Source organism: Protomyctophum bolini, assembly GCF_963924005.1.
Source record: "Protomyctophum bolini genome assembly, chromosome: 9".
NCBI lineage: Eukaryota > Metazoa > Chordata > Actinopteri > Myctophiformes > Myctophidae > Protomyctophum > Protomyctophum bolini.
This window is the reverse complement of record NC_137870.1, coordinates 33755245-33783136: the sequence shown is the minus strand read 5'-3', so window position 1 is coordinate 33783136 and position 27892 is coordinate 33755245. Positions and strand designations below refer to the sequence as shown.

At 42.4% G+C, this 27892-nt stretch overlaps 1 protein-coding gene across 1 annotated transcript; it reads left to right on the top strand.

Moving 5' to 3' along the window:
* The first annotated feature begins 169 nt into the window (after positions 1–169).
* Positions 170–27648, top strand: arhgap32a (Rho GTPase activating protein 32a). Its single transcript, XM_080772693.1, has 22 exons — positions 170–413; positions 7233–7346; positions 8441–8534; positions 8754–8845; positions 9357–9441; positions 13599–13682; positions 14040–14177; positions 14368–14460; positions 14610–14732; positions 15371–15448; positions 15739–15820; positions 16127–16276; positions 16447–16549; positions 17551–17695; positions 18464–18546; positions 19766–19873; positions 20053–20198; positions 20576–20792; positions 21490–21635; positions 22040–22114; positions 22888–23613; positions 23852–27648. The coding sequence occupies exons 2-22, from the start codon at positions 7258–7260 to the stop codon at positions 26125–26127; spliced, it is 5133 nt and encodes a 1710-aa protein (XP_080628819.1). The 5' UTR covers positions 170–413; positions 7233–7257; the 3' UTR covers positions 26128–27648.
* Positions 27649–27892: the final 244 nt, after the last annotated feature.

Here is a 27892-nt window from a genome sequence, read left to right as displayed (position 1 = left end):
AATAATAAATATAATAATAACTCAGAAAGATTTCATTTTACTGATTTTTTTTAATGGACCACACAAACATGTGCGCGGACACGCCACTGCTGCGCGCGCTCGTCATGGTCGAGTGCAGGCAGATTCTTCTCAGAGACGAGAACGGAACGGACTCACTCTACCACAGGATCGAACCGGTGGTGGTGACGATATGATATGGTTGTTGTACAGTACATTCGTAGGCTACAGTTAGTTACAGTAGAACTACAATTTGGATCGAATGAATGTCCTACCTTTGACAATGATGACCTGCTGTCAAGGTGATCTGCCGGAGACAGTCGCTATGTGTAATGCAGAAGAATCGCAGTGTTAAGAGAAGCTGTCAAGACGCAACAGAGTTCTGCTGGAGCAGCGAGCTGTTGGAACAGTTACAGGTAGGCTGTTTTAATTTTCAATTTATTCATCTCAAGGAGACATAAGGACCCCCCCCCCTCCCATTCCCCAGATATGCATCGGATTCGGGATGGTCCTCATATGATTATCTCAAGTTGGGAACCCAGGCCTACTACAGTGTAAAATATCTTGAACGGTGAACCTCAGCATCCAAATTTGGTGGAACATCCGAACAAACCAAAAATAGCCGATCTACAAGCTCACACGACGTGTATGCTGCTGCGTAGCAGTTGGATTTGCAGATTGCCTATTTTTTGCCAATGAAATTTGGTGTAGAGTAGACGGGGGAAAAGCAGTCAAAGGAAGTACAATATAGCGGCGCAGGCGCGTATAGCCAGGATATGGTCAATACTAGACTATAGTAGGCTACTTGCCAGCCCATAGAGCCTCATTGTGAACCCGGACATGTTGAGTACACCAAGCCCAAGGTTTTATGTTAGAAATGTTGAGCATGGGTCCCGACTCCCCAGCATGTAGAAACCGACAAATGTTAACTTGCATATGTTGAGCAATTTTTATAATTGGCATAAAATGTGACCATACCATTAACAACCTATAGAAGGAAAAATATTCAAAACGTCCTCATGCTTTTTGTAGCATGTGACATGTCAACCTATGGGGTTTTCATGATGCTGAATCCATTCCAAGCATATTAGTTTAGCAAAAAAACAGTCATTGGGCTAAATATGGCCATTGCCGTCATCACTGATGTGATGATGTAAGCTCAGCAAATGTGGGCAAGTGGCTACGGCCGTATTTATCCCAGGAGTGTTTTCAACATTTCTATGTTCTAACATATAAAACGTTGGTGTTGTAGGCCTACTCAACATGCCTGGGTTCACATTCTGGCAAGTGGACTACTACGGCATTATTTTCGTTAACTCTGATGTTATTTACAGCTAGGTAGAGTAGTGGGGTGACCGTACCTGTTACCTATGTGGAATAGGTCATACTCTTGGAGTTACGGACCAGGGCCGTGTTCATTTTGGTGGGCCCCCCGGGCCACCCCAATGGCCCCTGGGGGTCCCCGGACCTTACTTTGAGAACCATAGTTAAAGTTAGGCTACGTACAACTTGATTTTTGGTGCATATTTGACAAAAAGTTGAAGGGTTGTTTTGGGTGTGTACACCCAAAACAAGTGTGAAGGGCTTGGTATTAGGCATGAAGCACAAATAACCAACACTGAAGTTGAAAGGAAGAATAATATTGTGCCTCTGCTGCAACACAGTGAGTGGTCTATCAGGCCTGCAGGGTGAGAAGATGACACAGAACAGATTCAGATGATTTTTTTCAAATTGCACTAGTTTTAGGGTAATTAAAATTTACCCTGTGTGATGATGTTATGTGTTTTTGCCAGGAACTTAGGAAGGCTGTCCAGTTGAGGTTAAGCCTATTCTGAATCTTGGTAAATTTGTCTGTCTATAATGGCTATAGGAATCTATTATTATTTTTGGAATAATGGATAGCATCCTTGCGGTCTTGTTTCCATTTAGGCCCTATGCAATCAATTCATAAAAGAAATCACACCAATGTGAAGTGAGGGGTGCTAATATATTAAAGTCTAACTCATGTTGATTTGGTGATGTAAAACAAACAGTGCCAAGACAAACATAAACGTACATTTTCCTTCCATTGTCAATGGCGTTTACAGAACAAACATTGAACTAAAGACAAACCTGTGTATAGGATGGGCCCTAAAAAAAGAAGACGACGACGAAAAAAAAGGGTGTGTATTGCACAGATGTAAACTGACAGGTTTGTGTTTGGAGAAAAAGCATGTATTTTCACAATAGAATGACACTTTCCATAAGCCAATATCTACATTAGTTGCCACTGCCAAACAGCAAAAGGTTAGGGTTATTATTATTAATCATCCCTATAATAACTAGAACTGTTTGTTGAGTGCACAGCAAAAGATGGGACGTTGGAACCTGATAGGCAAGTGTTTAGGGCGGTGATCCCCAGTCTGCGGGCCAGGGCCCACTGGTGGGCAGTATATAATATGTTTTGTGATACAGATAAATAGGATCTCAAATTAAGTATACTATGTTAGTTCCATTGATACAAGCCGGAACACAATCAATTGATTGATCATTAAAATATACACAGCCCACCTGGGCAGTTTGAGGCATGAACAACTGATGGATGTTTGTCTTCATCTTCACTGAGAAGTGAAGAGAAATCAATGGTCAGATAAAGATGAACTTAATCTCTCTTTGGTCGATTTCAAGCAGATTATGGGATTATATAGTTCTCCCTGATAGTAGTAAGCAGTGTGAAAGCTTACATAAATCTCCAGTTCTCTACATTATTTATATAACCAGTGTAGCCTAGTGTCTGGCATTACATAAAAGTACACAGGTGTTTTCACATGAGCGATGCCAGCTCTAAGCGGAAGCCACAGCCTGAGGCAGATGCTCTGATGATGAGTCAAAGGTTGCAAGGTTTTCATTCTGTCTTCTTGCTACTCATCCTCCTTCTGGAGCAGCTTCAAGTCACCATGGACCCACCAGGTTTCCATAGCAACCACAGGCCTTTCTCCACTGCGTCTCTGGCTGTTATTGACTGCATTCCAGGACTCAGAACAAGAACATGATCATGGAACTAACATTGCAGCAATGGCTTCTGTCTGTGTGTGTGTGTGTGTGTGTGTGTGTGTGTGTGTGTGTGTGTGTGTGTGTGTGTGTGTGTGTGTGAGTGTGAGTGTGTGTGTGTGTGTGTGTGTGTGTGTGTGTGTGTGTGTGTGTGTGTGTGTGTGTGTGTGTGTGTGGACTGCGTGCGTGTGTTTGTGCATATGCGTGCATGCTGCCACACGCTCGCCTCAAAACACAGTCACCCTGGGTGCAATTTCGGCGAACTCTGAACAGTCTCTACCTGGTATTCCTAAACGTAACCTCAGTAAAAGTAAAACCATGCCTAACCCTAAACTTATTTCTAACCTTATCCTCAGTAAAACAACTACAAGAATACAAGACCCGCCCCACAGAGCGGTTGGTGGAAAAAATGAGGGCAAGGGTGTTTTGAGGCGAGCGTTCTGGCTGCTGCTACAGCGGGATAGATGACAGCCATTACACAGCAATTCTTCCCCAACGTCCCACAAACTCTCATAGCGGATGAGTGGGGTATTAATCTCTTGCCTCTGTATGTGCTATGCAGAAAACCTGCTGGAGTAAGTAAATGTGTCTGGCTGCAGCTCCCTCTTCTCTTCACATTCATACAAGATTGTATAGGATGCCCTAGTTTTCCCAGAATACCATTTAGGCCATCAGACGTCAGTGCTAGATGCCTTATGATGTCAGAGCCCTGCTGTCACTTAACCAGTTAAACCACTTAACCCACCAAAGATTCTAAACTATTTAAGAAAAATCTTAATTTGTTCAATTCTTTATTTTCTTTCACATGCAGACGTCCCCAAAATTGGTATCGTTAAAGTGCTCAATTTAACTATCATAGTGATGCTAGTTTATAATGTCGCACACCAGTGTCACTTGCTGACATTGCTGACAAGAACAGATTTTCAAGTTAATACAAGCGACACCATCGTATGGCACAGTATAACTCAGGCTCCCCCAACTTCCCCCTTCTCTTTCATGCTTAAACTGATGATGTAAGGTGTCATCTAAGAGGGATTACCTAATGCCTTGGCTTAAACTCTGACAGTGTAGTAAAACAAAAGTCATTGTTGATTAGAAATCAACTGTGAAATTGTTGGCCGATGCTAAACATTTTTTTAGACCAGGTTCACCAAAATGGTGGCTTCCTGCCAATTTTCAATTCATTATGATTTAGTACATACTACATAGTACTAAAGTACATAAATTAAATGGTGTGCAACGAAGTGATTCCATTTATTATTTTTGTTAAAAGCTCTATATTCTGATATTTTCTGTTTACTAGAGAGATGGGGAGACCCCTGTTACTGATCAAAGTAACACTCAATGATTACTGGAGGAAAGGAGGCACTGGAGCAACTCAGACAGTTTAAGCCCTTATTTTATTGTCAGGGTGAAAGTAAAAAGGCAACTTTTTATTTGCACCCTGATAATTGCACTGGAGTTGCTCAAGTGCCTCCTTTCCTCCTGTAACCTGTCCTGCCTCTGAGATGCACCAGACTGGCCTGCCATAGGCTAGAGGCGCGGTTGGAACTCCCTTCTACTCAATGATTGCTATCAGAATATAAAGCTTTCACTTTTTAACATCAAAACGGAGCCGAAATGTAGATGTGTTTTGGTTTGTTTTTTATTCATTATGCGACTTTGTGTTTTTGCTGTGTTTTGTATATTTTTCATGTTTTTAAGTGATATTGTTGTTTTCCTGAGTGATACTGCTGTGATTTATTTATGTACTGTACACGTCAATACTTCATGAGGACTCTCAACGCTTGTCTGAGCAATTTAAATATTTATTATGAGTATGGATGTCTCCTGTGGGTCTTTTTCTGTGTTGAGTTGCATGTATTTTCCACTGACTGGCACAACCTGACTGAGTAATGAAGACCTGCACCTGGGTTGGGCGAGGCCACTAAGCAAGAGCCCTACAAAACAGCCAGAAGTGAGTTGGAGAAGGAGGAAGTGTGTTAGGAGCTGAGAGTGGAAGGGTTGAAGCGCCGTGACTTGGCAGGCAGGAGGCAGCTATCACAGGCAGGTGTACAGGGCCAGTGATGCCACCGCCGATGTAGGGCCAGGCTGTATGATGGACATTATGTGCAGTACTGGCAGCAAATTTAGCAATATTACACAAGAGGGTGTGCTTTACCGTCACGCCTGCGTTACTTCCGTAGGCAGCGCTGAAGTATCATCAGACTGTTGAGACCTCATCAGACATTCAATGAACTGTCAGTGAAGAGTGAATACGTATTACCTACAGTACTGTTTCTTTCTTCAATATGGCTTGTTCAGACAGATTATGTGAACAAAGGTTATCGGACATTACTTTACTTGTGTCCGACTCCTTATGATAGGCTTTTCACATAACTTTACATGTTATCGTTATGGTAACAATTTCTCCCCAACTTATCTTCTTTTAAAACTTCAAAAGATTATCCCATATTAGGCTATTTTCAAAATAATCATTTTTTCCCCAGTTGGTTTCGATAACATCATGAGATGCTAAGGACACTCCACTCCTCTCTTTGTATATTGTTCTCTGTTGCTCTAAGCTCCTCCTGCAGGGTCTTTTCTTTCAGGTGGAAAACAAAAGCAAACTGTTTGACCAGGAAGGCAGCAACTGAAGGAATCCATGGCTACGAGCTGCACTCTGTCTGAAGCACAGGTTATGAGACCTGTATTTGAAAGGAATCATTCAGTATAGTCATCAAGGACATTGTCAGTCATTGTGCTGTGTCATGGAATGAATATAACCGCTATTGGCTCCATTTTGTATAATGTAGTCAAAACATTGCAACTGTGCTGTCAGCATGGTTTCTTTTTTGTTGTCCTCTCTATACCAAGCAAGCAATGAACTCAATACTACACACTACATACTACAGTATTGCCATTTATCATTCCATTTCATACTATGAAATGGAAGTTTGTAATTTTAGATACAGGCATCATTGACACACTTGTGTTAATTTATATTGAAGGACTAACAAGTGACAACCAGAAAAATGTGTTTTGAAGAAATTTCTGTCAAAGCTAACTTAATCCACTCTTTTCACTAATTCATTCATACACAGTGAGGTTACGGAGGCCATTGGAGAGGAAAGATGAGATGTGTGTGTAGTGGAGTCTTTTGGACTGTGTGTTTGCCTGGTCACATTCTGCTGAGTCAGCAGGCTTTGTGGAAGCCAGTCAGCGTGGCGAAGGTCCAGGGGGTGGTACAACACCTCCCGCGTTGTACTGGTAGAGAAATGCTACTATACGGCGAACAAATCTATCCCTCACTCCAAACTTGACGAGTGAGGGATAGTGTTCATTAGGTTTTATCTCTGTGCTGATCAACGGTGGTTATTGTGGGAACTAGGTGCTTAGCGGAGAAGCCAGAAGGCCAACTTCATTCTTATCAATGCATCCACATGCAAGTCGACGGGAACGATGCAGGAGTGCAAGTCTGGTTTCGCTCTATCAGGGCATTCCTTCCCTTTGTTTACAGTACACATAGAACTTTGTAGTGATGATGATCCGAGGTCCCTCTGATACCTGTACTACAGGGGCTGTCATCACAACAATAAAACCTCAGTACAGTAGTAGTAGTAGTAGTTTCTACTATCTTATTTATCTATTGATGAATGATTCGAATTAATCTATGAATGAATGAATGATGAATTAACTTTCACCCTCACATCCCATCCCATTTATTTTGTCAATATAGGCAAAAATCTTCACCTGCAAAAACAACATTGTTTTTTCACAGCAAAAATGTACAAGCTCACAATGCATTGTGAGTTTATAGATTGGCTATTTTTGAATCGCCAAATGATGAAATGGGGTTAAAACCCAATTAGAAGTTGAATATGTTATGCCTGTACATATTTGTAACATTACCAGGTAGTACCAAATGTAAATATACTGTAACACCCCAGGTTGTGGATGTTATGAACGCTTTAAATCATCCTCACATACATCATCACTGGGGCAGCTCTCGGTATTAGCTTACATAGCATGATGTCATCAAAGATGACTCTCTGAATTCTAGCCTTGAGGGAGTGTTTGCTGCGTCTGGTGGCTTCATCACGTTGGACTCGTCTTTCTCCTGTGCTTTTCTCCACTCCACTCATCTCCACCCACCTTCTAGCCCTCCCTCCCCCCCTCCCTCCCACTCACTAACCCACACACACTCCCTGTCTTTTTCTCGACAGCGGGCTGTTGCGGTAAGGCAGCATCATGGAGGCTGGATGTGTGGTTGCCGCGGTGATTGAGAATGCTGCCTCAGGACCCCAGGGAGAGACAGGAAGTGGTGCCGTCCTTGAGGGGTGAGTTTTTGTTCTACCGATGTCATGTCAGCTGACTGCGAACCGTGCACATACATCTATGTACAGTAGGTAGTACGTGTAGGTAGTACATGTATGTCACGTGTTCCAGATGCGCAGGTGTGTGTGTGTGTGTGTGTGTGTGTGTGTGTGTGTGTGTGTGTGTGTGTGTGTGTGTGTGGCAGCGTTTTGCAATAATGTACGTGCATGGTTAGCGGCAGTAAAAAGATCTTTTCTGTCCCGATGGAAAGCGGAGAATATAGAGAAAGAGGAGAAGAATAAATAGCCAACATTCTCTGGAGCTACAGTCAATTAAATTAGACTTGAATGGAGTCATCTCCTGTGTCACAGTAAGTGTTCATGAGAACAGCTAGATGCACAGAATCCAGTCGCAATTAGATCTGCAAATGTGGATCACATACTATGTGTGTGTCGGCGCTGATGTTCTTATCTCCTTATCTCTGTAGGGCTGAATAAGTGCCTGACAACATGGGATGACAAATGACAAGGCTGCTTCTCTCTCCTTTTGTTGCCAATAAAAGTTGAGCTGAATGGACTTTTCCCTCTTTCCACTCCCCAAAAACATTGACTCACATTTCAGCTCAGTCTTTTGTGAAGCACTCCCTTTTTGGATGAATTGCACTCATGGCTGCCTCAATAGAAAAGCTTTGCTTACCGAAGCACACAAAAGCCACTATAGCACTGCTTTGATCCCAGGTGTAAGATTCTACCTTTTGTCAATCTAAACAAATAACTTTCCTGAGGATTAGTTGTAGTTTACTGAATTTAGTCCTATGATGATTTGATGTGAAACAGCAGATAGCTATTGTGTGTGTTTTTGTTTGTTTTGTTTGTTCTTTTAGTAATATTACCTCCTGAAAACAAAGGATTCAAAGGCCACAATGCTCACAATCCCAAATACAATATCTGTTCTAAGCCCCACTGGTGCAATGTCATGATAGAGCTACAGCAATAACATGTGAATGTATCGTTCTCGCTTGCACCCTCTGGTGTTTGTCAAGGAATTAACAGGCCTTGTTTGAAAGGGTATACATTAATACTGTCTTTCATTTGCTCTCTTCCTGCGATCCTTGCAGGGCTCCGTCACCATCTCCCAGCCTGGCCAAAGACGATTCCTCACCTGAAGATCGTCCAACAGAAAAAGACCCACAGGAGACATCCACTGCCATGGTATGTCTATCCAGACAGACACGTGGACACACATACTCATAATAAATATTTAGAGTATTGACGTGTACAGTATATTTAGCTAAGGCTAGCCACAATTATTACACTGCTGCTACACTATACTTTAATTGCCTTTGAGTGTCGTAGCTACTGTATGGCTTATCAGTAGAGGAAGTCGTTAGTGATCAACTGAAATCCATTGATGTCTGCTTTGATTGGCAGATGAGGAGTGATGAGGCCAACGAGGCCCCAGCTGAGCCCCTCCTGCGCTCCTGTGTCAGCACGGCCAGTATGAAGGTCAAGAACATGAAGAAGTAAGTGTTGTCCATGACAGTGTACTTGAACATGAAGAAGTGGGTTGAATAGAAAGAAGAGAAGCGCTGCCGTGGTTCTGTGCGCTTGTGAACTGTAAACAGGTGCTCGTTGGTGAGGGTTCGATAATGAGAATGCAAAAAAGGTCCAAGGCACTCTGCTACAGTCAAGTAAAAAAAGTATTTATTTAAAGAGAGCATTAAAAAGACAGACCTACGCGTTTCGGCTATGCAAGCCTTCGTCAGTGTCCCAGAAGTAGGTGTTATCATGACACTGTATTATGGGCTGTAAACCATGGCTCTAATACAGGATAATAAAATCAAGAGCTATAAAATGATGTTCAGCCTGCTATATACTCTCCTGCTGTCTTTCCACTTATCTCTCTCTCTCTCTCTCTCTCTCTCTCTCTCTCTCTCTCTCTCTCACTCAATCCAACTGAATGTCTCTGCCTTCTCTCCATCCACATATTAGCCAGTAGAATACTGATGAGGTGCTGTTGCACTTTATTTCCAGGCTGACGTTCCATCGAGGTCACTTTCCCAGGCTGGCCGAGTGTGCCCATTTCCACTACGAGAATGTTGACTTTGGCTCTGTACAGGTGAGCACTGCAATCCTTACTCACAGAGAAGAGGAGTCACTTCTCTAGCATAAGGCTATATTTAGTGATTGTGTCCTTGTGCTCAAGTTTACAGTATGTGGAGTTCAGTGAGCATTTTGTTGAATTGGTCCACAGAATAATGCCCGATTCAGTGAAGGACGGGTGTTTTTGATGAATCTAACATGGTTAAAATGGAGTTACAATGGGTTTGTATAGCAAGGGGGCAGGGCAGCTAAAATGAATATCAAATATCTAAATACTGAATCAAGCAACTTAAAAACTGTCTAGGGTGTTCACAATGAGTAGACGATAAAACGACCAAAAGTTTTTTTGAAAGTGAAAGACCCCTTTAAGCCAAAGTTCACAATACGATATGAAAACCGTGCATCTGTCACTTAAACAAAGTGCACACTTTGGAATTACGTTAAACATGGAACCCCTGCAGCATTAGGCAAGTATTTAATTTGATCTGTGTTGGTGCACCTCAGTATAGGCTATGGCTGCCTGGTTCATGGGCAATCTCATGCTGGCTAAAGTAGCGTTGTGGTAGAGTAGAGATGTCCGCCTGCCCCCGCCATGCACACCAAAGAAACATCTCCAGCTGCTTCTCTGAGAACTAATAATGTGTATTGGTTACAGAAAACACTGTGATGTTTATAAAATCATTTAACCTTTCATAAAACATGGTTATGAGCAGTTGTTACTTAATTACTTATTACATTCAAACTTGGTAAAAAATAAATACTTTATGAATGTTATTAAGAAAGACTCCATGAATGCTTACTGTATAGCAACACATAATATTTATAGAAATATGAAGGTCACAGTTAACTATGGAATCTGGCATTTCCCGTCACTGTGTTGTTTTGTCACCCCAAACATCACATGCAGACATCACATGACATCATCACGGGTGGAGATCCCTGATGTCTGGAGATCCCTGTCATCAATATTAAGCCACTCAGGGTAGATGATAATATCAACAATGGAGAATGATGTATTAAATAATGCTTTCTTGGTATATTCGAAACACTGCTGGCATGTAATTCGTACCAGACTTGTTTGGCCCTTGCTTTTGGCAAACAATGACCGGGCCATTATCATATTGGAGTACTGAGGAAAAACATATTGTTAATATAACATTTTATCCTTGAAAGTTGTTTAAAAAAATCATTGCCAAAATAATTGCCATAATTCACCTAGTTAATAATATAAGAATGATGATTATTATTTATTATAATAATTATTATTTTGTATTTTTAAATTAAGCAATGAACTTGGAAAACCAATCTGCAATGTTGTCCTATGAAGTTACGTCCCACAGGTCAATGATAGATTACTTACCCCTGCATACTCATATGCAGGATTTAAATGATGGCCCCCAATAGAACCATATGTCTTGCTGCGGGTCATTATGGATTATGAATGTAGTTTATGGAAGTTTGAACATGCTTTAAGTAACAGTGTGTTTGCTGTAGTGATAATTAGAAGCAGCCAAGCAGAAATGGTTACTCAGCCAGTCGTGAAAGTGGATGAGAAGCCGCCATGCATTTCAGTTTGCCCGCCAGCAGAGTGCAGCAGTCTTCCATTCCTCCACATCCCGCTGCTGGCGGGACGAGCTTGACACAAAACCAACATGACGTACATACTGTACTGTACTGTGGATAGTACAGTGCTTTCAGTGTATCGGGTAGGAGAGGTTTTTAATTTTCAGCACGGTGCTCTTTCTGTTAGTGCCCTATATGCTCTTACAACTCCATGGCTGCCAAGGCTGTTATGGCTCCATCAGTAAGGTGTCAGGGAGGGCAGCAGACAGTGACCTTGGAAGGCACTAGAAGCCTACGATCAAGCAGTCTGAACCAGAGAAATGTTACTCTGGAGCGAGAAAGAAAATTGGCTCACACAGCTGAGCCAATCGTAAGACTATGTTGCTTGCTGAAAATTGCCTTCAATTGAAAAGCAGTTATTTCCAGTGAGCGGTGCCATCATGTGACAAAGTGTAAATTACACTTAACGCTTTGTACACAATGTGCATTTGTGCACAGCACAGACACACCCTCTCTCACGCACGCACACACGCACGCACGCACACACGCACAGAGTGTAAGACTGTAAGACATAAGAAGATGCCATGACAATAGATCAAATATACTATGAACAGTTATCCTTAATGGTGGTCGACGTTCTGTTTACATACTGACTTCATCCTAACAGGAAGTTGCTTGACAGATGAGAACGTTTCTTTTGTTCCCGTGGTGACTCCCATGACTCATGTGCACATCGCCGTGTTCACACAATGGCACATCAGGGGAGGGAGAGCAAAGATTACGTCTCATATGACCTCCTTGCAGAATAGTGCAGCAGCACCCTGCCTCTCCCCATATGTCTGCACTCACACACACACACACACACACACACGCACACGCACACACATGCATGGTATACACACACACATAAGGTCGCAGATGGTTTGTAATGAGTGAGGATCATCTTTCACCTTTAGCTTCCCCTGTGTTGTTGTACTGTACATTGTGAATGTGTGTCTACAGTCTGGGAGGGAACCTAAGATGGAGAGTGGGTTGCAGAGATGGATGCAGAACAAATGTAGGGAGGCAGGGAGGAGGGGGAGCATTTGAAAGAGAGAGAGAGAGAGAGAGAGAGAGAGAGAGAGAGAGAGAGAGAGAGAGAGAGAGAGAGAGAGAGAGAGATGTAGCAACTAGCAAAGGATGAAGAGCAAACACACAAGAAACACGTCCCCTGTTTTGATGGAGCACTAGATTCAATGTGCTGTGTGAATGTTACGCGGATCGTTTCACAGGAGGCAGGGGCTGAGGACAGGCAGCAAGCAAGCAGCATCACTTTAGCTCTGCTGAAAGGAGCGGTAAGCCTCATGGTCCTAACTCCAACTGTCTGCCAAGGGAAGGCATCAGCTTATTGAGAACCACGACTGCAACTACAGTACACACCATGACAGAAACAGTTTATCCAGCCAGCCTGCTGTGGGTGGATGTCTCAGATGCATTAGTGGCAGGTAACAGGACTCTGTAGAAGTCTGATTTAGTGTTTGCTTATTTATGAACGTCTTCGGGAATGGTGGATGTGTGAACATGTCATGGTAACATAGATTGTTGCAATATGGATGCACTATTATTGCGGGAATGAGAATCATGAAGTAAGCTAGCATGCCTAGAATATAAACTCTTGTCCTATTTTCTTTGTCCAGAAGGGCTTCTTGCATGCAGTAACTTGACCTAGAGTAGTCTTTATTGTCTGATCAGTTTGCATCAACTCTCCAGCCACATGACTACACTGTGAAATCTGGAATGTGAAGTTAAGTGAACACTCCAGATTTGACTGTGCAGTGCCCAGCAATTCTATTACCTAATAACTGTGGTTATTATGTCAGGATCAGTATGTTCTATTAGTATTAGACCTGTGAATTAAAGACGATCACTGAAGGCATTCAGTGAGTTGGGAGTGCATGTTTTGCTGTATTGTTGAGCCATGATGGTTAACTAGGTCATGTTGTGTTGTGTAACATAACATCTAGATTACTGTACAGTTATCTACAGTTATATATAAACTAATTCTCCCATGGAGTTCAGGTCTTTGGAGTGTCTCCTCTGCCTATCAATTTATTCCAAAACCAGCACAAGGCTTTGATCATCTCCTTAATAGTACATTTGGAAAGTAGGTTCAGAGCAAAATTCTGCTGAAATTGTGTATTTATTGCCTCCAGGGTGTGTCATCTGATCACCTAGAGCATTATACATGTACAATACATGTCATACTGTAGAATTCATAGTGATTCTGTTTTCCCCAGTAAGTAAGTAAGATTTTGTACACTGGTATGGAAAGTTTTATTTTTCATAGCTGCCATGTTTCCAAAGACTTAATAAGTCCTTTAGTAGTTTATTCATACCATTAAGTGTTGCCATTGAGTGTGTGTATTGAACAACAAACATGAAAGTGGTTTTAGAGTAGATGGTAATATCTAGTCGTACATGCTGTTCTTGTATAGTAGGTCATGCACAGAGGATTCATCCATTATTTATTTGATCTCCATCATCACTTAAATTCTCATTCCTCTCTCCACTTTCTTCTACCTTTCTATGTTTTTGTTTTCCTCTGTTTCCCTTTCTCACCTCTCTCTGCAGCTTGCCTTTGCAGAGGAACAAGGTGAAGGACAGAAAGCTGGCCTGAACAGGGAGCTGGTCTTTCTCATCCAAATATCGTGTCAGGTAAGGTAACATCACTTACAGTAGAGCCGATGCTTTATCTCTAATCTCTCCATGAGATATTTAGGATGATGGAACAGATGCTATGATTTATGAATTTATATATTGTGCGCGCACGCACACACACACACACACACACACACACACACACACACACACACACACACACACACACACACACACACAATAAGTTACTTAGCCTCTAGCTAAATCTGTCATGTTTACATGAGATAAAAAATATACTTTGTGGTATTTATATGCTATAATCAAAACTGTCTGGTAACAAGCTGGTCCTAGAAGACTTCTGACTATACTTGACAAACACCTGCATTTGTGTATCTTTGTTTTTGTGTATGCTAGAATCGAAGCTGGCTGGTAACACGGTCATATGAAGACTTCCGGGTACTTGACAAACACCTGCATTTGTGTATCTTTGACCGACGCTTCTCCCAGCTTACGGAGCTACCACGCCATGACATTTTGAAGGACCCGGTTGAGGTAATGTAGAATTTCAGTTTTTAACTCTTACATATCTATTGAAATGAAACACAGTGGTAGAAGTGAAGTTAATATAATAGTGGGCATTTTGTGCACAAATGATTAGTACATATAAACGTATTCTCTTCGTTTTGTTTGTTGCATGAGAAATTAAATTGAAATTTCCTGAATTTAAACCAAACCTTGACAGGATGTGACCAAGATGTTGGCCACCTACCTGTCTCACTTCTCAGCCATTGCTGACAACAAGATCAACTGTGGTCCAGTTCTAACATGGATGGAGGTAGCTTCTTATCAGCTGTTCTCTTACACTCCACATTATTAAAGTGTACAGGCTGTTTAGGAGGACTGGATTAATCTAATCTATTCAATTCGCTACTTTATATTTTCAACACTGGATTACGTGGGTGTAAATATCTTCTTCTGTTACAGATTGACAACAAGGGGAACCATCTGTTAGTTTCTGAAGATTCCTCAATTAATGTTCCTGCCATTGCTGCTGCCCACGTCACCAAGCGCTACACTGCCCAGGCTGCAGATGAGCTGACCTTTGAGGTAACTAGTGCAGCTTAATGGACATAATGGATACGGTTTTTATTTCCGCCAGGCTAGGCTGAAGGCCAGAGATTAGGTTTTCACCGCTTTCCGTCTGTGAGTCTCTTTCATTCTTAGTTTTTTCTTTGTCTGGGTGCCTGTGAGCAGCTAATCTCCAGCACAGCTGGACCTATCAGCGTGAGACTTTGCACACGCACACTCCCAGTAGGCCAAGGAAGAACCTCTTCCCCAAATTCAAACCAGCCTCATGGTGGTGCTATAACAGGTCGCTTCACTTTTTGGACTATAATTCTTGAACCGTAGGTCGATCAATCAAATGTGTTCCCCTAGATTCAACTCCCTATATACAGTAGGCCCCACCCATTTGTGCCAGACTACATTTTCTGCCATTTAGATTTTTCTTCAAGACACATTCATATAAATTTCGACCAAAACTCAGTCATGTGATCAAGATGTATCAGTCCGATTTTTCACATTCCATTCCATTAGTGTTTTCCAAAGATTGCAATGCTGGCCCTGGGTAGGGAACCTGGCCTGGCGGAGACCTTTTCTAGTTTTAGCTTTATTTTGGCCAGCTGTGAAATTAACTCCACTAACGTCCTTTTAACTTTTTTCATTGCATGTTGTTCATGTTGTAGGTAGGGGACATTGTGTCAGTCATCGACATGCCACCTAAAGAAGACACTGGCTGGTGGAGAGGGAAACATGGCTTTCAGGTAAGGTGTCTCCAACAGTGATGTGACCTTTTTTACATCCCAATCCCATCCCATGAAACTCTTATGTTGCCTCACTGTATCATATCAAGATACAGTACTTGTTACAATCCCTGTCTATTGGGACCCAAATTGAAACAAGCCATTGTGCTTTTATGGGTATTTCAATCCTCTTAGTAGACTTGTATTGACTCGAACTTAGTCTACAAACTGTTAATACATTTTTCAATCAATCAATCAATCAATTAATCAATTAATTAATCAATCAATCAATCAATCTCCCTGTACTGTAGGTAGGCTTCTTCCCTTGTGACTGTGTTGAACTGATAAGTGAGAAGATTCCTCCATGCGTTCCAAGCTCTGTGACAAAGCCAGGTATTGTTCTAGGCTAGCTGCTATTGTGGACACTTTGCACAGCAGACATTCGTGGGTAAAAACAGCTAAAGGTGTTACAATAACAATCATTGCAGGTGTGTTTCATTTACTGCGTGCCTTCATGGACAGCTCCTGTACAATTAACATCATGCTGGCATACAGAAACACCTAATGAAACATTTACCTGTCAAAATGTCTGCTGTTACATTGGTCCATTCCACTCTCTTCTGCTTATTATGGTATGTACATTAATATATATTTTTTTTTTTTACTCAGTCATTAAGTAAATGTGTATGTTTAATTCAGTGTGTAAGAAGCATGGGAAGCTGGTTACTTTCCTGAGAACCTTCATGAAGTCACGGCCGTCCCCACAGAAGCTACGCCAGCGTGGTATACTCAAAGAGAGGGTGTTTGGCTGTGACCTGGGAGAACACCTCCTCAACTCAGGACATGAAGGTAAACTAAAAAAGCACAATTCAACAATGTCAAGCTTTGAGTCTTAAAAGTACAGTATGATGATGATGATGTGTGATGATTGATGCAGCACAGTATTGACCCACATGACTTTGCAGGACCCTAAAATGTTTATATGGAATAAATAAATAATAAAGTGAACTCTTCCTTAGTCCCCCAGGTTATTAGGACCTGTGCTGAATTCATAGAGAAGCTTGGAGTTGTGGACGGGATCTACAGACTGTCTGGAATCTCTTCCAACATCCAAAAACTGAGGTCAGTTTTTTTCTGGTTATAATAATTATTGTATATAATAGAATAACTAGGCCGATGCCCATTGAGAACGATGGCCTTCCAGTTAAGCAGTACCTATTGTACCCATTATACCCGAGTACCTAGTGTAGTACCCTTTATCATAGTACACAGAGTCTGTAGCCTACTATAACATCATATTGATGACATCAGGGGTCTCCATAATTCAGAATCGCTTTATTGTCATTGTAAGGAATCACACAACAAAATTAATAGTGCCCCTCTGTTGGTGCAATTTCAATATCATAAAAACACAAGACACACAAAACACACAATTAAAAACGATAAAATTGTATAAAAACTTAAAGCAATGTCTGTCACGATCTGACGTTTTCTGCTGTGTTCTAGTGTTCCTTGTTCCTAGTTTGTGTGTTTTAGTGTTGTGCTCTTATTTTGTACTATTTAGTGCCCTGGTTTCCTTTGTGGTTATGGTTACCTGTCTTGTCTCACCTGTGATTATTAGTTTGCTCCACCTGTGTCTTGTTAGTCTCTTAGCCAATCCCTGTCTTGATTTTGTGTATGTTCACCTGTGCCCTGTTTTCCTTGTGTGTATTTATAGCCCTGGTTTGTTGAGTTCTTTGTCAGATCAGATCATTGTATGTTAAGTGTGATGTTGCCTTGTGTCCTGGATTTTGGAATAAACCCTCTAGCATTCTAGACTTCTCTGCGCCTCCCTGTTCTGCACTTGGGTCCTACCTTATTGATCCACACTGTGACAAGAAAGCAATTAGCCACTATACGTGCGTGCAGATATAGAAAATTGTGAATTTTAGGTTCTGGACAACTGCCGGTCCAGCCAACTTCCCACTCAGCATATCACACCCACAGGTCTTGGATTAGATTAGTGAAGTTAGAACCTTCTTGAGATACACAGGAGACAGACAGATAGGCTGACAGATTCCATAAATAAATACTTACCGGTACTTACTAAACCCTGCATACCTCTTCTGTCTATCTCTATACAGGCATGAGTTTGACTCGGAACAGATCCCAGACCTGACTAGAGATGTGTTCAAGCAGGATATCCACTCAGTGGGCTCGCTGTGCAAACTGTACTTCAGAGAGCTTCCCAACCCCCTGCTTACCTACCAACTCTATGACCGATTCTCAGTAAGGAACAGGAAATCAATCTAGAGTATTAGTACAGTTGTTGTATCCTAGTTGTAACTGAAGTCCATTTCTCTAAAAAAATATATAGGGTTTAAGTGGTTAATATGTCTGCTGCTCATCCTAATCTGAAATTATTTTTTGTCCCAGGGAACCCCAGATTTGTCCCAGATTGAACCACACATTGATTTTTATTTATTTTTTATGCTGACATTGATGCTATATATTTTTAATATAATTAAAATTTTGTTCAGTTTATAATCTTATTGTTCCAGTTTAACCACGTTCAACCAGGTGTCGCTGTTTTGGCCAAAAATATTAAAACTAAAAATAGCAGATCTAAAATAAATGGTGAGCTTGAAAATAGTCTAGTTTCCACAGCCAGAGGCATGTTATGTTCCACAGCCTGTTATAGCGTGTTTTTGGGGATCTACTAGGATAAGAAGGTGGTATTGTAACAGCCATTGTAAATAAATAATGGAGGGGGAATCCTTTCCAATCTAGCAATGTTTCTTTGTTTATGGACCGGTTTGCTGTACTAAGCTTTTTAGGAAGAAATGTGAATCCTTAAAAAATGGTGTAAGGATAAATGCTTAATTTATAATCCGTTTTACGGACACTGTCCTACACCAAAGTAGTACCCTATGTATCAGGTTTAAGCCAAGGCAGCCTGCACAATCCACATACATTTTTGTTGAAAATGAAAGGAGACGAAAAACGGTGAATGCCAAGGATAAATGGCTTCCTCTGATCTCAGCTCTGTCTTTACAGGAAGCTGTGTCTGCAGCTACAGATGAAGAGCGGCTGGTCAAAATCCACAATGTCATCCAGCAACTGCCCCCTCCACACTACAGGTCAGGTTTGAAGCAGCTCACTGTTGCCTCCTGGTGGCCAGAAGTGGAAGCGCATGGCTTTAGAAAATGATGCAGTGCGTCTGAAGCCCAATTCATACTTCGCCACACAGCGGTGTCACGCTCTGAAAGTAGGCGACCTACAAGCTCACAACGGACCGCACTCACGACGTTGTGAGCTTGTATGTCTGCCATTTTCAGTGCGCAACACCGTCGTGCGACAGAGCATAAATTTGACCTTACACAGACCATTATTCTTGAAAGTAGGTGTTTACCTCGGATGAACTCGGATTGCCAGCCTAGGTGCTTGGACTGCTAGGCCGGCCCAGGCCAAAACAGATTTTTTTAAATGGGTCAGGTAATAGATAACTGATTGGTTGTAAGAGCCATACGATGTCTACTGATTTTAAATGGTATATTGATTACATCACAGCAGGGCATGGGCGAGGCCAAAGTTGCCATGGTTACCCAGGGTATTTAAGCCTAGTCCCTGATTGAGCACAGCTGTTGCTGACAGGCAGAGGCACACTGTTTTAAACTGTGTTTGTTAGGCTGATGTTCTCTGTATACGTTAATGGCAGTTTATGTTTATTTCATTGTATTTAATTTCTAGAGTAGTATAGGGCTTTGGGACTTTGAATAAATATGATTTAATACCAACTGAATGGGAACGTTTTGGACTTCAGTTCTTCTACACACGTCTGAACAACCTCCTAACCGTCAGTAACCAGTAGTGCCAGAAGTATAGGGCTTTTGGCACTACATTATGGTATTGAACTTACTAGTTGTACAACACCATCTGCTGCTACAATATTGGACTAGAGCAGCACTGAGCTCATAAGATATGTTATTGTACTGGTGCGTGCAACAGTTATAGATATAGTTTTTTTTTACTATATTAAAATAGTTCAAATAGCCGATCGACAAGCTCACAATGTCTCGATGTACGTAGATGCCTTTCACAATAGTATAAAATGGCAAATAAGTTTAGGGTTAAGAGATGAGGTTGGCACGAGATGGAGCCCTAAATATTTTTCCATGTTGATTCATTGATATACGCAATAAGAAAAGCATTTCTTGTTTTTTTGATTTATGTAAAAAGTAATTGAAGTAGATGATCCATCGTTGCAGGCCTACTTCATTGATTTGCATCGTATTTGTTGATTTTATTCAAGATGGAATAGATCATATAACACCACATGTATTTTGTTTGAATCCACAGGACTCTGGAGTTCCTCATGAGACATCTGTCCACGTTAGCCACCTTCAGCCCGATCACTAACATGCACACCAAAAACCTGGCGATCGTTTGGGCCCCCAACTTGCTCAGGTGAAACCTTTACCACCAACACTTTCCATTAGCCATGTAGGTTATGTGTAAAATATGAAATATGGACCGCACCAACAATAGCGTTTCCTTCTAGACCTTCTGTGACAGTGAATTAGAGCATGTCCCAGTGGTTCTAAGCAGTGAAATAGGTCATGGTGTGCTGTAACTGTGTCTTTCAGGTCCAGACAGATTGAGTCAGCCTGTTTTAGTGGCACAGCAGCGTTTATGGAGGTGCGTATCCAGTCGGTGGTGGTGGAGTTCATCCTCAACAACACGGAGGCTTTGTTTAGCGCTAAACTCAATGCCATCATACGGGAGAACACAGGTGTGGGACCACTCCTCATTTAAAGGATGTGCATGTGTGTGTATTTGTATACAGTATATGTACTGTATAGTGTATGTGGTGGGTACATTATATATATTTAGATATTTATCACATACCCAGTCTTTATTTACCCTAGGTGAGGGGGGGAATACAGAAATACAGAAAGGGTGTTAAACTTGCCCTGATTGGTCAGCTGCCATATCAGCCCTAGAGTTTATACTGCAGCTGACCAGTCAGCGCAAGCTAGCAGGTGGCACTGCGAGTGACCTTAAGGAGCTCACGATGTAAAAAAATTACTACATACAGCTTTGCGTATGTATGTGATAAACACGTTAAACAAATTGTGTCTTCATGGAATGTACTTTTTCTACTTTTAGGTAACAACACATTGGCCAGGCCCAAGTCTCTGATGATCTGCTCGCCTTCAACAAAGCTTCTGTCACTGGAGGAGGCCCAGGCTCGTACCCAGGCCCAGCTGGGCTCCCCTGTCACTCCCACTCCCTCCCTCACGCAAAGCGATTTTATTGAGGTTGGGGAAGGACCCGGGGCTCTCGTCGGCAAGTTCCACACAGTCATCGAGCTTCCTCTGGAGAGGTAATCTATCTATCTATCTATCTATCTATCTATCTATCTATCTATCTATCTATCTATCTATCTATCTATCTATCTATCTATCTATCTATCTATCTATCAAACCCATCAGACCTGTGTGTTTACCACTATGTAAAACTGTTACTTGTGTCACAGATGTAGCCTTGCGTTATCTCAGACAAAACACGGAAGTCAAGCGTTAATCAGCTGTTAAGCAATCAGCTTTTCATTCACGCCACTACAGTTGATGAGAATCTTCAAATCATCGTCCAATCGTCTGCAGACAAGTCACTAGATTAGATTATGTTAGATTAGAAAGGGGATGAAATAGGCACTGCCCTTTTCTTATTGAATAAAGAGGCAGTATAGATCTCCTGCCTGAGGGCAGGACATTAAAAGCAGGTGCCGAGATTATGAGTTGAGTCTCGTGATCTTTCCTGCTTTCTCCTTTGAACTGACAGTTTTTAAGATGTTTTTAAGATGCTCACATTACATCACTGCTGAATGTGCTGATCTTTCATGCCAGTTGCTTTGCCATTGTCTCTGCATACTAATGCCTAATATCTTGGTCACGTTTTACATGTTGTAATTTGTATATTTATTTACACCTGCATTTGAGAGATAAATTGATGAATTTAGGGGGAATGCTTAATCCTTTGACTGAAGGTCTCTTGTTTTGTGTCCATGCATGTTGTTGCAGCAAGCGGGCTCCTGCTAAGGTTAAGAAGTCTCCTGTGGGGAACTGGCGGTCCTTCTTCCACCTGGGCAAGTCCCATTCTGGGTCTAAACGGAAGCTGAAGCGTCACCCCAGCGAGCCCAATGAGATCAAAAGCATCGCACTGCCAGGTCATAACACTGCTAAGCAATGTTGATTTTGTCGACTAAAACTATGATGAAAAACGTTGACTACTTTTTATGCCCACTGACTAAATATGTTGACAATTTTGTCAAACAAAAACTACACTAAAATGTTAGGGAGGGACTGGATAAGTGATCAAGTAGAACTGAAAGACAAGTCATTTTATGTTTGGTTTCGCTTTGGTTTTTGCTGATCTACAAGTTCACAACACATTGTGAGCTTGTAGATTCAGTATGCAACCAAGTGTAAAATCAGGCATTAGGACACCATCAAGGCCTGCCAAAATACATTTTTGTAGTTTTTGTTTCACATTAACTGTTCAGGGAACTGTTGAATGAGAGGTGACGGGCAGGTTTCTTGCCTAATTGCTGTGCATATACTGTATGTGCAGGTGGAAGAGGAGATTGTGGTACACTGCGTTCCACCAAAAGTGAGGAATCTCTCACCTCTTTGCACAATGTGGAAGGTAATTATGCTCGCAATAAAAACACAAATTGTATTATGATGGCAGAGCTCTAACACTCATTCCTAACATACCATGATGTGAGAAAGTGAATGAACAAATAATTTGACCACTTCTACACTGGTATTGATTGACATCAGGAAAATGTGTTCATATTACTTGCCTCAAGTGTGCTACTACAGAGAGTCTGTATCTACGCCTCCTGAAAGTCTGTTTGTCATTTCCGTTCACTATTTAAAATATCTTTAAAATAGTTTAGAATTGGCCCGGGCGGCTGGTGTAGCCGTCTGGGCACCATGCGGCTGTTAATCCAGTCTGGCAGTGTGCCGCGAGTTCGTCTCCCGATCCCGACGGCCTTTACTGTGTGTCACGCCCCCATCTCTCTCTCCCCAATTCCTGTCAGCCTACTCCCTACTGTATACCTATCCCTCCATAAAAAAATTAATAAAAAAGGCAAAAGCTACAAAAGAACAAAATCTTATTTTATTTTTTTAGAATTTCATTTTTTTCTAAGCAGCAAGCTAGTCCAAATTGACTCATTTGAATTAGAGTAGACTTATTTATACGGCTGCGTGGGGGGGGGGGGGAATGTGCTGACTCCGTTGACTGATGATAGGCAGAATCATTCAAAAGTTGTGTGCAAATTGTCTGTCCGTCTGAGAGACTAGGAAAGGGTGAATGTGTGAATTGATCTTTATGTGCTTTATTTTCTAAAGATGATCTTCTTTGACCTTTAAATGTCTCACTCTGCATCATCTCTGTTTCCTTCTGACCAGGGGAGCCGCAGAGCTACCGTCCTACTAGACCTCGTTCCACCAGCGAGGCCATCACCTCCAACTTGAGGGTTGACAAAGGCGAACACAACAGTCACCTACGGAATGAGAGCCATGTCAGCGCTGATCCTATCCGCGCCGATCCCGCACGTGCCTCAGCACACGTTTCGCTTTCACAACAGGAGGACGACCTTGACCTTTGCCCTCCAGCTGAAGGCTTTTCCACCTTGGACTTTGACCCCATGTCATTTCAGTGCAGCCCTCCTTTGGCGATACCTGGACCTCGGCACAACAGGGAGAGCGGCAGGTGGAGGAAAAGTGCTGGGGTTTCCAGTGAATCGGAACTCATCTCCTCCCCTTATAGAATCACCAACAGTTCTCAGTCACCGGATATTAGTCCAATTTGTGGGAAAAGGGGAAAGAAGGCTTCACAACCGCTATCCCCTAAACTCAGGAAGAGGTCCTTTAAGTCCCCCCCTGTGGCTGAAACAGATGTGCATGCTGTGTCTGCCTCTGCGTCACGCAATGTGTCTGACCCTCGGGGTTCTGCATCCTCCTTTCTTCCACCTGCCCCATCCTCCTCTCCTCCAGTGGAAAGGTGTGAGGTTCCGCCGACAAATGGGAAGGAGCAGAGAACCTCCTGCCAAAGTGGCAGTCCACCCAGCACACTGAGCCAGGCCTCAGCCCTATCGGACCTTAGCCAGTCTGCACAGAACCTGCCCGATCCAGGTTAGTACTAAAATATACTGTCATAATACTCAAAATGAAAATATATTTTTATATTTTTCCACATGTTTGCATGCATGAAATAAATCATTATTAGTAGTAGCGGTAATATATATTTTATACTTCAGCTATAATTTCTTATAGTTTCTTATCAAAGCTTTTGTGTCTTGTCCCATCATGTCTTATCATAGCATTGTTTGTCCTGTCATACTGTAGCGTTGTTTGTCTTATGCCTCCCCAGGAGCAGATAGACTTATGAGTTCAGTGTCTGTTCTGCCTCCTCACCCTCCATTGACCAGCGCTGCACGCAAATTGGCTCTTGCTCTGGCCGAATCTGCCCAGAAGGCCAGCAATAGCTCCCAGAAGAGAAGCATGCGCATGCACATCCCATCATATGCTCTCCACAGACCAGACCTTCCACATTCACAGGAAAGACCTCATCGGCCCACTGTTCTCAATGTCCAGGCGTACCCTCAGGGGCACTCTCCGATGACTTCTATTTCCCCGCTGTCGCCCCAAGCTCGTACCCCTAATCAGAGCCGTTGTAGTCCTAAACCTGTTTATTTTCGTCCTGCACATCTAAGCTCAGAGCCATTACAAGTGAATGATCAACAGGAAAGGAGTAACTTCACCCCTAACGTCAGCCCACTAGGTTCTGGGAGCTTAGACGAGGCTAACACAGAAATGAGGGAACATGGAGAGGACAAAAAGCAGTCCCTGGAGTTTCTCAGACAGACAGAACCTACTTATCATAATGTTGGGGTCTCAACCCCCATCCAGCCAGTTTGCTCCATTCAGAGCCCGTCAAACTCTGCTGTCTATGTTCACACTGATTCTGTCAATGTCTTTAACTTTAGAACTGTTTTGGCTGAGACCTCGATGCCTGCTTCGGTTGAGGAGGTCCTGCCACGTCCGTCTCAACCATCCTTAGCCCACTACAGCCCAGAAGACCACAGAGGTCTGGGTACAGTTGAGAATGACTACAGTCACCACAGAACCAATGTGGCTTCACAGATGCCTGTACCGCACTATCCTCGACCTGGGGCTTTGCCTCATCGCCTTTCAGGGCAGAAGAGCGTATACAAGGTTCCTCCTGAAAGCAATTACAACACTTTAGGCTTAAGGCAGCCCTTATCACCTCAAAATAGAGGTCCCTTCAGAGATGATCCATTGATGGGCGACCCACACAGGCCATGGGGCCAGTGGCAAAGGTCAAGTGATAGAGTAGTGGAGCTTCCAGCGATCCGTAGATCTCACTCCTTCCACGCTCCTCAGATAAGTCACTATGAACTCGCAGAGACTGAAGTCCTTCCGCCTGACACAATGTTTTACGTCCATCAGCCCTCGGTCAAGGAAACCCCCTACAAATGGCTGGTTCAGCCAGACCTCCACCCTGTTGAGCCATACTTTGAGAATGGACGCGTTCAGTACCGTTGCAATCCCTACTCCGATGCAAGACCAGTAAATGACTCTCACTATTATATCGACCCATACCGCCAAAGCAGCATCAGACATAGTCAGTCCTATACTTTGCGTTCCAGTAGGGATAGTGGAAGGTCTGATTACTACTACTGCCCTCCGCATCATGTCCCATCAGCAAACCAGGAAATCTTGTTAGAGAGCAAGGACACAGATTATGAAAGACGAGTTGCAGAGGGTTTTGATAGACCTGTCTACCAACCAGTCCCACAAGAAAACAGATATAGGCATAGAACCACTAGTCCAATTATGTCCCCCTATGAAAATCCCCTTTCACCTATCGACTATCAAGGTAGAGAGATAATGCACACAAGGAGCAAGTCAGACCCAGGGAATGCCTGCCTTCTTTCCATCGACAAGGTAGACGGTCAACGTAAAGTAGTTGCTACATCCCCAACTTCCCCAGGGCACCAACAGACAGACCCTGAGGTCGCCAGGCAACAGAGCAGACATTGGCCTGAAAAGGAACTAATTCCACCTAGGAGAGAGAATGTACCCAGGAGGATTCAGGTCAAACAGGCTTCCCCACCCGTACACCAGTCACAGCAGCAGCCTCAGATACGTAAAATCCCCTCACTTCCAGAGAGGTGTTCTAACCTGAAGAACATTGAGGCCAATAACAGATTTAGTGCACGTGCTCTTGAACAGGAGAGGTTGATGATGACCAATGCTGCCAACAGTTACTCCAGCCACTTGAAGCCCAACGTCCCGAGGAGACCAGGTCGATCACAGAGCACCAAAGAGCATCGTCACTACCACCATTATCGCACTAAATCTCCTCGTGATTCAGAGCGCCAGGGTTCCTTTTCCAACAGAAGGACACAGAGCACTAAAGTCAGGCCCACACACTACGACCACATGGAAGGGTATTATGCATCTCCAAAACCTAAACCCATCAGATCTGGCAAAGCTGTTGCTGGATACATGCCTAGCCACGGCTGCATGTCTCCCCACAGACACAGACTGCTCTCCAAGGCCCTGGGTCATGGGGCTTTTCATCAGACTGGACTGAGATCAGAAGCCGGGGTTTACGAGTAACCACTGACCTTATTCTGATTCCAACTGGGGCCAAAAGAGACCAGCATTTCCCCCTGCCAGACCAACTGACTGTTGAGCAGAAGGCATTGTGTGTTTAACCTCATAAAACCTACAGAAAGAAGAGTGACAAAGGCATTGATACTGTTTGAAGTGCTAATTGTGTAGTATATTCTATTAAAGGGAGTGCATAAGGAATGAATGAATCCTGTCATATCCTATGATATGCAAGAGTTGATAGGATTTGAACATGTTGAGAAAAAGGTGGATGATAGTCATATTTTATTTTTGGTATGAACAATGTGAAACGAAAAGGTACAGTAACAACTACGTCAGTGATAATCTTTTTAAAACAGGCCTACATGAACGTACATATTATGTAAGATAAAAGCTTCACTTTAACTATATTTACATAAGCAATACATGTGTTACATATACAGTAATATGTGGCTAGTGTAATGTATTATTTTAGCTACAAAAAAAATCATTACGAAACCAGCTTCAGCCACATGCATTTGATTTATTTGGGTCTTTTTATGCTTTATTTCAGATAGGTTAGTGTACTGTAGAGAGACAGGAAACTAGAGCAGAGAGAGGAGAGACATGCGAGAGACCAGGCAGGGTTCGGATTCTAACCTGCATCCTCATGCTCGGTGGGAGCATATGGTCTATGTGTGGTTTTCCACTACATGGTAGTGTCTCAACGTGATCAGTAGTAACATCCACCCCTCTGTGTAAGAGTGCTCTGAAAAACAATGCCGACTTGTCGGCATTGTTCAATCTCTGCTTCCATGCTCGATGGGGGAGTGATCTGCAAGTGACGATTCTCTCTGGCCAATCAGTAGTTTGCAGTGTTTTCAGTATTGCTTCAACACGACAGAGGTGATGTCAAAAAGAAGTACCAGGTTCTAGGAACTACTTTGTCCCAGTGGAAAACCAAAAAAGGAGAGTAAAGTCGAGTAGAGTTGAGCCGGTATCATCTAGTGGGAAGGTGACACTACTAACTGGCTGAGCCACCAGGCAACCCAGCCTCATGCACTTTTAAGGGTAACTGTGTTTCAAACTGAATGTCTTATTTGACCTCATTATACATAGAGCTTTTTTTGTTTTGTTTTTTTAATATTAGTATTTACTTAATGCTTGGAATAATTGTAGATGAATAAGCACTTTTGGTGGTCAAATCAAAGATAGTGATTTATTTGTCTCTAACTTGCACTTATCTCTTGTGAAAGGGACACTAATTAAAATCTGGGAAGAACAAATGGCTTGCTATGGTTTCTGTGAAGGTCACAGCAACCATAGTATGAGATATAATGATTAACGCAATCATTAGGAAAGTATGGTATGGCAATTTGGTATGACATTGTGGTGTCACAAAATTATTGCTTCTCTTTTTAGGGATCTTTTAACAATGTGGTGATTTACAGTACATAATATGGTGATGTTATTAAATGTTTAAGAGCATACTTCAATTTCAGTTCTGTAAGTGTAAAGGATATACTTTTGGGACATGTTCATGTTTTATTTTAAGGAGAGTTGTAAAGAAAGAATAAAGACATATATTGTGTAACGGATTATAATTTGATCTCTTTATTACAAAATATTCTCACTTGAGAGGTTGTTCAAACTGAATGGCCTGTGCAGATGTTGTTTTTAGATACACCAGCAGGTGGCACAGTAGTACCACAACCATTACAGAGCAAGGACAGACAACTATTACTTGATGTCTGATGCCATGCCTGATGCCTCAATATCGTTTTTCCATCTT